Source organism: Rhinoderma darwinii, unplaced genomic scaffold (genome assembly GCF_050947455.1).
Source record: "Rhinoderma darwinii isolate aRhiDar2 unplaced genomic scaffold, aRhiDar2.hap1 Scaffold_798, whole genome shotgun sequence".
Lineage (NCBI taxonomy): Eukaryota > Metazoa > Chordata > Amphibia > Anura > Rhinodermatidae > Rhinoderma > Rhinoderma darwinii.
In genome coordinates, this window is record NW_027464362.1 from 28,746 (window position 1) to 40,000 (window position 11,255).

General features: G+C 51.5%; 1 protein-coding gene across 1 annotated transcript; it reads left to right on the forward strand.

The window, feature by feature from the left end:
* The first annotated feature begins 285 nt into the window (after positions 1 to 285).
* On the forward strand, positions 286 to 7,965 carry SCPEP1 (serine carboxypeptidase 1). Its single transcript, XM_075849407.1, has 12 exons — positions 286 to 342; positions 1,180 to 1,312; positions 1,869 to 2,047; positions 2,425 to 2,499; positions 2,842 to 2,914; positions 3,114 to 3,151; positions 3,227 to 3,355; positions 4,517 to 4,616; positions 5,072 to 5,185; positions 5,260 to 5,397; positions 5,472 to 5,629; positions 7,700 to 7,965. Exons 1-12 carry the CDS (start codon positions 286 to 288, stop codon positions 7,760 to 7,762), a joined length of 1,257 nt encoding a protein of 418 aa, XP_075705522.1. The 3' UTR covers positions 7,763 to 7,965.
* The last annotated feature ends 3,290 nt before the right edge of the window (positions 7,966 to 11,255 follow it).

Consider the following 11,255-nt stretch of genomic DNA (forward strand, 5'->3'; position numbering starts at 1 on the left):
TATGAAGCAGTTGGTTGGGTGGGTTACTGTACATCGTATGAAGCGGTTGGTTGGGAGGTTTACTTTATATGGTATGAAGCGTTTTGTTGGGTGGGTTACTGTACACGGTATGAAGCGGTTGGTTCGGTGGGTTACTGTACATGGTATGAAGCGGTTGGTTGGGTGGGTTACTGTACATGGTATGAAGCGGTTGGTTGGGTGGGTTACTGTACATGGTATGAAGCGGTTGGTTGGGTGGGTTACTGTACATGATATGAAGCGGTTGGGTGGGTTACTGTACACAGTATGAAGCGGTGGATTACTGTACATGATATGAAGCGGTTGGTTGGGTTACTGTACATGGTATGAAGCGGTTGGTTGGGTGGGTTACTGTACATGGTATGAAGCGGTTGGTTGGGTGGGTTACTGTACATGGTATGAAGCGGTTGGTTGGGAGGATTACTGTATATGGTATGAAGCAGTTGGTTGGGAGGATTACTGTACATGGTATGAAGCGGTTGGTTGGGAGGATTACTGTACATGGTATGAAGCGGTTGGTTGGGTGGGTTACTGTACATGGTATGAAGCGGTTGGTTGGGTGGATTACTGTACATGATATGAAGCGGTTGGTTGGGTGGGTTACTGTACATGGTATGAAGCGGTTGGTTGGGAGGATTACTGTATATGGTATGAAGCGGTTGGTTGGGAGGGTTACTGTATATGGTATGAAGCGGTTGGTTGGGTGGGTTACTGTATATGGTATGAAGCGGTTGGTTGGGTGGGTTACTGTATATGGTATGAAGCGGTTGGTTGGGTGGGTTACTGTATATGGTATGAAGCGGTTGGTTGGGTGGGTTACTGTACATGGTATGAAGCGGTTGGTTGGGAGGATTACTGTATATGATATGAAGCGGTTGGTTGGGTGGATTACTGTATATGATATGAAGCGGTTAGTTGGGTGGGTTACTGTATATGGTATGAAGCGGTTGGTTGGGTGGATTACTGTACATGGTATGAAGCGGTTGGTTGGGTGGGTTACTGTACATGGTATGAAGCGGTTGGTTGGGTGGGTTACTGTACATGGTATGAAGCGGTTGGTTGGGAGGATTACTGTACATGATATGAAGCAGTTGGTTTGATGGGTTACCGTACACGGTATGAAGCGGTTGGTTGGAAGTTACGGTCTTCTCCCTCTTGCAGGCTCAGGTGGCCAGTCTGCTGTTTGTGGACAGTCCGGTGGGGAGTGGATACAGTTACACTACTGATAGTGGAGCTTTTGCCAGGAACGTTGACACAGTGTCCAGTGACATGCTACTTGGTTGGGAGGATTACTGTACATGATCTGAAGCAGTTGGTTTGGTGGGTTACTGTACATGGTATGAAGCGGTTGGTTGGGTGGATTACTGTACGTGGTATGAAGCAGTTGGTTGGGTGGGTTACTGTACATGGTATGAAGCGGTTGGTTGGGTGGGTTACTGTACACAGTATGAAGCGGTGGATTACTGTACATGATATGAAGCGGTTGGTTGAGTTACTGTACATGGTATGAAGCGGTTGGTTGGGTGGGTTACTGTACATGATATGAAGCGGTTGGTTGGGTGGGTTACTGTATATGGTATGAAGCGGTTGGTTGGGTGGGTTACTGTATATGGTATGAAGCGGTTGGTTGGGTGGGTTACTGTATATCGTATGAAGCGGTTGGTTGGGTGGGTTACTGTATATGGTATGAAGCGGTTGGTTGGGTGGGTTACTGTACATGGTATGAAGCGGTTGGTTGGGTGGATTACTGTACATGGTATGAAGCGGTTGGTTGGGAGGATTACTGTACATGATATGAAGCAGTTGGTTTGGTGGGTTACCGTACACGGTATGAAGCGGTTGGTTGGAAGTTACGGTCCCCTTCCTCTTGCAGGCTCAGGTGGCCAGTCTGCTGTTTGTGGACAGTCCGGTGGGGAGTGGATACAGTTACACTACTGATAGTGGAGCTTTTGCCAGGAACGTTGACACAGTGTCCAGTGACATGCTACTTCTTCTGGAAGTCTTCTTTAACTCCAAACCAGAATTCCAGGTGAGTGATCGTGGCGGCGTTCCCTCCTGGTGTAAATGAGCTTGGTGGGATCTTCTCCTATAGGCAGCAATGAACGCAGCGTTGCCTCCTCATAGCAGCATTGATCCCTGCGTTTCCACCCTCTGGCAGCTATTAGTTCTTAGTCCCTTTTTCTGGCAGCAATGAGCACGGTGTTGTCTCCTCCTCCTGTTAGCAGCAATGATCCCGCCGTTTCCTACCTCTGGCAGCTATTAGTGCTTAGTCCCTCTTTTCTTGCAGCAATGATCCCGACGTTTCCTCCCTCTGGCAGCTATTAGTGCTTAGTCCCTTTCTTCTGGCAGCAATGAGCACGTGTGGCCTCCTCCTCCTCTTAGCAGCTAATGATCTTGTTTCCACAGAAAATTCCATTTTACATCTTCTCAGAGTCCTATGGGGGCAAGATGGCAGCTGCGATAGCACTGGCACTGCACAAGGTAAGATGTATCTTGTTGTCTCTTATTCTTCCTCCTGTTTCCAATGTCCTTGTCTCCTCCTGTTCCTGATGTCCTCGTTGTCTCTCCTCTTCCTCCTGTTTTCGATGTCCTCGTTGTCTCTCCTCTTCCTCCTGTTTTCGATGTCCTCGTTGTCTCTCCTCTTCCTTCTGTTTCCGATGTCCTCGTTGTCTTTTCTCTTCCTCCTGTTTCCGATTTCCTCGTTTTCTCTCCTCTTCCTCCTGTATCTAATGACCTTGTTGTCTCCTCCTGTATCTAATGACCTTGTTGTCTCCTCCTCCATCTCCATCATGTGACGGTGGTTGTTTTTCTCTCCACCTATAGGCAATCACAGCAGGAAGTATTAAGTGCACCCTCGGAGGAGTAGCTCTCGGTGACTCGTGGATCTCTCCCATAGGTGGGTGCTTGGAGTACACTATAGAGATATAGCTTTGAGTCATGTTGATCATAGGTCAGGACTGGGTTGGTGATATAGACTGGACCTGTCACTGAGGTTCTGTGGGCCTGGCACAATGCATTGGTGATGTAGGTGACTTCTCACCTCCTTCTGTCTCCTGCAGGGGGCACTAGTGACGTCTGTTTGTTTTGTGTTACAGATTCAGTTCTGTCCTGGGGACCCTACCTGTACAGTATGGTAAGTACTATCTACATCATAAGGAGCAGACGTGAGATTCTGACCAATCATTCATTATCTCAAATGTTTCTCTAGTCTCTTCTGGATGACAGTGGGTTAAAGGAGGTTCAGGCAGCGGCCAATGCTGTGCAGGACGCCCTTTCTAAAAGCCAGTTTGTCCTGGCCACCGAGTTATGGTCCAAGACAGAGGACATTATTGAGCTGGTAAGTCAGGTGCAGTACTGAGAGCGTCCACCAGAGAACATTTGTGCTCCTTGTATTAATACAAAATCATACATATATACTGGAGACAAAAGGAGGCGGGCTGCGACAACCTTTTAGTAACAGGGGGCGGGGCTGTGACAACCTCTCACACATGATATACAGGCGGGTTGTCAGTAGTAATAGATGAATAGCTGTTACTGTATATAAGATGTGTGGATCTCATGTCTGATCACAATGTAATTATATATCAATGATGTCAGTAACAGGGGGCGGGGCTGTGACAACCTCTCACACATGATATACAGGCTGGTTGTCAGTAGTAATAGATGAATAGCGGTTACTGTATATAAGATGTGTGGATCTCATGTCTGGTCACATGTAATTATATTATATATCAGTGATGTCAGTAACAGGGGGCGGGGCTGTGACAACCTCTCACACATGATATACAGGCTGGTTGTCAGTAGTAATAGATGAATAGCGGTTACTGTATATAAGATGTGTGGATCTCATGTCTGATCACAGTGTAATTATATTATATATCAGTGATGTCAGTAACAGGGGGCGGAGCTGTGACAACCTCTCACACATGATATACAGGCTGGTTGTCAGTAGTAATAGATGAATAGCGGTTACTGTATATAAGATGTGTGGATCTCATGTCTGATCACAGTGTAATTATATTATATATCAGTGATGTCAGTAACAGGGGGCGGAGCTGTGACAACCTCTCACACATGATATACAGGCTGGTTGTCAGTAGTAATAGATGAATAGCTGTCACTGTATATAAGATGTGTGGATCTCATGTCTGATTACATGTAATTATATTATATATCAGTGATGTCCGTAACAGGGGGCGGGGCTGTGACAACCTCTCACACATGATATACAGGCTGGTTGTCAGTAGTAATAGATGAATAGCTATGACTGTATATAAGATGTGTGGATCTCATGTCTGATCACAGTGTAATTATTTATCAGTGATGTCCGTATCAGGGGGCGGGGCTGTGACAACCTCTCACACATGATATACAGGCTGGTTGTCAGTAGTAATAGATGAATAGCTGTTACTGGATATAAGGCGTGTGGATCTTAGTAACATGAGTATTTTCGGTGGGGTTTTGCTCTGGTCTTCAGCCTCCTCTACTTTTATTTCAGAATACGGACAATGTGAATTTCTACAATATCCTGACCAGAGAGTCCCTGATGACCAAAAATACCACCCGGAACGTGCCAAAATTCAGCAAACAGTATATAAGTAAGATCATAAGACCAGGGAGGAGTCTCTCAGCGTATAACCCATCTATAGGTGAGACCATGTGACTGGGGGAGGAGTCTCTCAGCGTATAACCCATCTATAGGTGAGACCATGTGACTAGTGGGAGGAGTCGCTCAGCCTATAACCTGTCTATTGGTGAGACCATTTGACTGGGGAAGGGTCTCTCTACCTATAACCCTTCTATAAGTGAGACCATGTCACTGGGGGAGGAGTCACTCAGCCTATAACCAGTCTATAGGTGAGACCATGTGACTGGGGGAGGAGTCTCTCAGCCTATAACCCGTCTATAGGTGAGACCATGTGACTGGGGGAGGAGTCTCTCAGCCTATAACCCGTCTATAGGTGAGACCATGTGGCTGGTGGGATGTCATTATTTTTCCTATGAAAGGGTCCCGTTCATGATTTCTTGATATATATCACCCCACTATACACAGGCCGCCTCTTCCAGCGCCACGTTCAGCCACTTCAAACCGATATTCTGGATGAGTTGATGAATGGACCAATCAGAGCCAAGCTGAAGATCATTCCAGATTCTGTCCAGTGGGGAGGTAAGTGTCCGTCTTCAGGGGAGGAGGTAGGAGGACTGAGGGCGGCGGGTCACGCTTCTCATTGTCTCTTCCAGGTCAGGCCGCACAAGTGTTTGAAGAAATGGCGGGTGACTTCATGAATCCTGTGGTGGATGTTGTGGATGAGCTGCTGTCTGCTGGAATCAACGTGACGGTGTATAACGGACAGCTCGACCTCATTGTGGACACTGTGGGTGAGTGCGCACGCGCCCTCTGCTGGAGGAACATCATAGTGAGAGGTTTACTCCACCTCGTGCCTCTCCTCTAGGTCAGAATACTTGGGTGAAACAATTGAAATGGAAGAAAGTTGAGCAGTTCAGTAACATACACTGGAGTCCGCTGCACCTGCAGGTCCAGAAGACGGCGGCCTTCTACAAGACCTTGGAAAACTTCAGTTTCTACTGGATCCTGAAAGCAGGTCACATGGTGAGTGCAACGCCGCAAACAATGCCGGTAACGTAATGCTGCCGCCATGTATCCTCCGTCCTCCGATCCCAGCGTAGACTTTATAGACTGCAGTTACCACATGTGACCAGCAGGGGGGCAGTGTCCTCCATAAACTGCAGTTAACACATGTGACCAGCAGGGGGGGGGGGCAGTGTCCTCCATAAACTGCAGTTACCACATGTGACCAGCAGGGGGGGGGGCAGTCCTCCATAGACTGCAGTTATAGGAATGTGACCAGCAGGGGGGCAGTGTCCTCCTCCATAAACTGCAGTTACCACATATGACCTGCAGAGGGCAGTCCTCCTCCATAGACTGCAGTTATAGGATGTGTCCAGCAGGGGGGGCAGTGTCCTCCTCCATAGACTGTAGTTATAGGATGTGACCAGCAGGGTGCAGAGTCCTCCTCCATAGACTGCAGTTATAGGATGTGTCCAGCAGGGGGGGCAGTGTCCTCCTCCATAGACTGTAGTTATAGGATGTGACCAGCAGGGGGGGGACAGTGTCCTCCTCCATAGACTGTAGTTATAGTATGTGACCAGCAGGGGGGGCAGTGTCCTCCTCCATAGACTGTAGTTATAGGATGTGACCAGCAGGGTGGGGGGACAGTGTCCTCCTCCATAGACTGTAGTTATAGTATGTGACCAGCAGGGGGGGGGGCAGTGTCCTCCTCCATAGACTGTAGTTATAGGATGTGACCAGCAGGGGGGGGGGGCAGTGTCCTCCTCCATAGACTGTAGTTATAGGATACGACCAGCAGGGGGCAGTGTCCTCCTCCATAGACTGCAGTTATAGGATGTGACCAGCAGGGGGGCAGTGTCCTCCTCCATAGACTGTAGTTATAGGATGTGACCAGCAGGGGGGTCAGTGTCCCCCTCCATAGACTGTAGTTATAGGATGTGACCAGCAGGGGGCAGTGTCCCCCTCCATAGACTGTAGTTATAGGATGTGACCAGCAGGGGGCAGTGTCCCCCTCCATAGACTGCAGTTATATGATATATCCAGCAGCGGGGGGGGCAGTGTGCTCCTCCATAGACTGTAGTTATATGATGTGTCCAGCAGGGGCCAGTGTCCTCCTCCATAGACTGCAGTTATAGGATGTGACCAGCAGGGGGCAGTGTCCTCCTCCATAGACTGTAGTTATAGGATGTGACCAGCAGGGGGCAGTGTCCTCCACCATTGACTGTAGTTATAGTATGTGACCAGCAGGTGGGGCAGTGTCCTCCTCCATAGACTGTAGTTATAGGATGTGACCAGCAGGGGGGGCAGTGTCCTCCTCCATAGACTGTAGTTATAGGATGTGACCAGCAGGGGGGGCAGTGTCCCCCTCCATAGACTGTAGTTATAGGATGTGACCAGCAGGGGGCAGTGTCCCCCTCCATAGACTGCAGTTATATGATATATCCAGCAGCGGGGGGGGGCAGTGTGCTCCTCCATAGACTGTAGTTATATGATGTGTCCAGCAGGGGCCAGTGTCCTCCTCCATAGACTGCAGTTATAGGATGTGACCAGCAGGGGGCAGTGTCCTCCTCCATAGACTGTAGTTATAGGATGTGACCAGCAGGGGGCAGTGTCCTCCACCATTGACTGTAGTTATAGTATGTGACCAGCAGGTGGGGCAGTGTCCTCCTCCATAGACTGTAGTTATAGGATGTGACCAGCAGGGGGGGCAGTGTCCTCCTCCATAGACTGTAGTTATAGGATGTGACCAGCAGGGGGGGCAGTGTTCTCCTCCATAGACTGTAGTTATAGTATGTGACCAGCAGGGGGGGGGGGCAGTGTCCTCCTCCATAGACTGTAGTTATAGTATGTGACCAGCAGGGGGCAGTGTCCTCCACCATTGACTGTAGTTATAGTATGTGACCAGCAGGTGGGGCAGTGTTCTCCTCCATAGACTGTAGTTATAGTATGTGACCAGCAGGGGGGGGGGGGCAGTGTCCTCCTCCATAGACTGTAGTTATAGGATGTGACCAGCAGGGGGGGGGGCAGTGTCCTCCATAGACTGCAGTTATAGTTTGTGACCAGCAGGGGGTCTCTCTTCTCGTCCTGCAGGTTCCGTCTGATCAGCCGTTGACCTCGCTGCAGATGCTGAGGATGATCATGAACCAGGTGTGATCACTGGTGGTCACCCAGCACCCGCCTCCAGTGATCTCCTTGGCCTCCACCATCATACGGGTTCCAGAATGCCTTGCAGTGGAGCGCCATATAATCCGCCACTGAATAACGCTGCTGCCACGGATATGTGATGTCATGTGATGTGTAAATGATGAATGGAGAGATTTATATTTGACGGGAAATAAAGAGTTCATTTAGGTAAATGTTTTATATGAGACAATCTGTGACCTTCGAGGCTCAGTGTACCCGGCAGATCAGAGGATCGGGCATGTACCACCCAACTGCGTCACATCCAGAGTTGCACTTCAGACTCCTCCATCCTCACCCCTCCAGACCCCTCCTCTGTCCTCTTCCCTCCAGACTCCTCCTCTGTCCTTTCCTTCCCTCCCTCTCCTTCCTTCTCTCCTTCCCTCTCTCCTTCCCTCTCTGCTCTCTCATTCCCTCCCTCTCCTCTCCTTCCTTCTCTCCTTCCCTCTCTCCTTCCCTCTCTGCTCTCTCATTCCCTCCCTCTCCTCTCCTTCCTTCTCTCCTTCCCTCTCTCCTTCCCTCTCTGCTCTCTCCTTCCCTCTCTGCTCTCTCATTCCCTCTCTGTTCTCTCATTCCCTCTCTGCTCTCTCATTCCTTCCCTCTCTGCTTCTTCCTTCCCTCTCTCTCTCTCCTTCCCTCCCCCTCTGCTTCCTCCTTCCCTCCCTTTGCTCTCTCTTTCCTCCTCCCCTCCCTCCCCTGCTTCCTCCTCCCTCTCTCTGTTTCCACCTCCCTACACTCTGCTTCCTCCTCCCCTCCCTCTGCTATCTTCTTTCTCCTCCTCCCCTCCTTCTGCTATCTCCTTTCTCATTCCCTCCCTCTGCTCTCTTTCCTATTCCCCCTCCCTCTCTGCTCTCTTTCCTCTCTCCCCTCCCTCTCTTCTTCCTCCTCCCCTCTCTTTCCTTCTCCCCTCCTTCTGCTATCTCCTTTCTCCTTCTTCCCCCTCCCTCTGCTCTCTCTTTTCTCCTTCCCTCCCCCTGCTCTCTCTTTCCTCCCTCCCTCTCTGCTCCCTCCCTCTTCTGTCTCTCTTTCCTACTCCCCTCCCTCTCTGCTTCCTCCTCCCCTCACTCTCTGCTCTCTCTTTCCTCCTCCCGTCCCTCTCTACTCTCTCTTTCCTCCTCCCCTCCCTCTCTATTCTCTCTTTCCTACTCCCCTCCCTCTGCTATCTCTTTCCTCCTCCCCTCCCTCTCTGCTTCCTCCTCCCCTCCCTCTCTCTGCTTCCTCCTCTTTCTCTCTCTCTCTCTCTCTCTCTCTCTCTGCTTCCTCCTCCCCTCTCTCTGCTTTCTCCTCCTTCCCCCTCTGCTCTCTCCTTCCCTCTCTGCTCTCTCCTTCCCTCTCTGGTCTCTCATTCCCTCCCTCTCTGCTTCTTCCTTCCCTCTCTCTCTCTCTCCTTCCCTCCCCCTCTGCTCCCTCCCTCCTTCCCTCCCTCTGCTCTCTCTTTCCTCCTCCCCTCCCTCCCCTGCTTCCTCCTCCCTCTCTCTGTTTCCACCTCCCCTCCCTCTGCTTTCTTTTCTCCTCCCTCTGCTTCCTCCTCCCCTCCCTATGCTATCTTCTTTCTCCTCCTTCCCTCCCTCTGCTCTCTTTCCTATTCCCCCTCCCTCTCTGCTCTCTTTCCTCTCCCCCCTCCCTCTCTTCTTCCTCCTCCCCTCTCTTTCCTTCTCCCCTCCTTCTGCTATCTCCTTCTTCCCCCTCCCTCTGCTCTCTCTTTCCTCCTTCCCTCCCTCTGCTCTCTCTTTCCTCCTTCCCTCCCTCTGCTCTCTCTTTCCTCCCTCCCTCTCTGCTCCCTCCCTCCCTCTTCTGTCTCTCTTTCCTCCTCCCCCCCTCTCTGCTTCCGCCTCCCCTCCCTCTCTGCTTCCTCCTTCCCTCCTCCCTTCCCTCCCTCTGCTCTCTCCTTCCCTCTCTGGTCTCTCATTCCCTCCCTCTCTGCTTCTTCCTTCCCTCTCTCTCTCCTTCCCTCCCCCTCTGCTCCCTCCTTCCCTCCCTCTGTTCTCTCTTTCCTCCTCCCCTCCCTCCCCTGCTTCCTCCTCCCTCTCTCTGTTTCCACCTCCCCTCCCTCTGCTTTCTTTTCTCCTACCTCTGCTTCCTCCTCCCCTCCCTATGCTATCTTCTTTCTCCTCCTTCACTCCCTCTGCTCTCTTTCCTATTCCCACTCCCTCTGCTCTCTTTCCTATTCCCCCTCCCTCTCTGCTCTCTTTCCTCTCCCCCTCCCTCTCTTCTTCCTCCTCCCCTCTCTTTCCTTCTCCCCTCCTTCTGCTATCTCCTTCTTCCCCCTCCCTCTGCTCTCTTTCCTCCTTCCCTCCCTCTGCTCTCTCTTTCCTCCTTCCCTCCCTCTGCTCTCTCTTTCCTCCTTCCCTCCCTCTGCTCTCTCTTTCCTCCTTCCCTCCCTCTGCTCTCTCTTTCCTTCTTCCCTCCCTCTGCTCTCTCTTTCCTCCCTCCCTCTCTGCTCCCTCCTTCCCTCCCTCTTCTGTCTCTCTTTCCTCCTCCCCTCCCTCTCTGCTTCCGCCTCCCCTCCCTCTCTGCTTCCTCCTTCCCTCCTCCCTTCCCTCTCTGCTCTCTTTCCTACTCCCCTCCCTCTCTGCTTCCTCCTCCCCTCACTCTCTGCTTCCTCCTCCCCTCCCTCTCTGCTCTCTCTTTCCTACTCCCGTCCCTCTCTGCTCTCTCTTTCCTCCTCCCCTCCCTCTCTATTCTCTCTTTCCTACTCCCCTCCCTCTGCTATCTCTTTCCTCCTCCCCTCCCTCTCTGCTTCCTCCTCCCCCTCCCTCTCTCTGCTTCCTCCTCTTTCTCTCTCTCTCTCTCTCTCTCTCTCTCTGCTTCCTCCTCCCCTCTCTCTCTGCTCTCTCATTCCCTCCCTCTCTGCTTCTTCCTTCCCTCTCTCTCTCCTTCCCTCCCCCTCTGCTCCCTCCTTCCCAACCTCTGCTCTCTCTTTCCTCCTCCCTCTCTCTGTTTCCACCTCTCCTCCCTCTGCTTTCTTTTCTCCTCCCTCTGCTTCCTCCTCCCCTCCCTATGCTAGCTTCTTTCTCCTCCTTCCCTCCCTCTGCTCTCTCTTTCCTCCACCCCTCCCTCTCTGCTCTCTTTCCTCTCCCCCCTCCCTCTCTTCTTCCTCCTCCCCTCTCTTTCCTTCTCCCCTCCTTCTGCTATCTCCTTTCTCCTTCTTCCCCCTCCCTCTGCTCTCTCTTTCCTCCTTCCCTCCCTCTGCTCTCTCTTTCCTCCCTCCCTCTCTGCTCCCTCCTTCCCTCCCTCTTCTGTCTCTCTTTCCTCCTTCCCTCCCTCTCTGCTTCCTCCTTCCCTCCCTCTCTGCTTCCTCCTCCCTTCCTCTCTGCTCTCTTTCCTACTCCCCTCCCTCTCTGCTTCCTCCTCCCCTCTCTCTCTGCTTCCTCCTCCCCTCCCTCTCTGCTCTCTCTTTCCTCCTCCCCTCCCTCTCTATTCTCTCTTTCCTACTCCCCTCCCTCTGCTATCTCCTTCCTCCTCC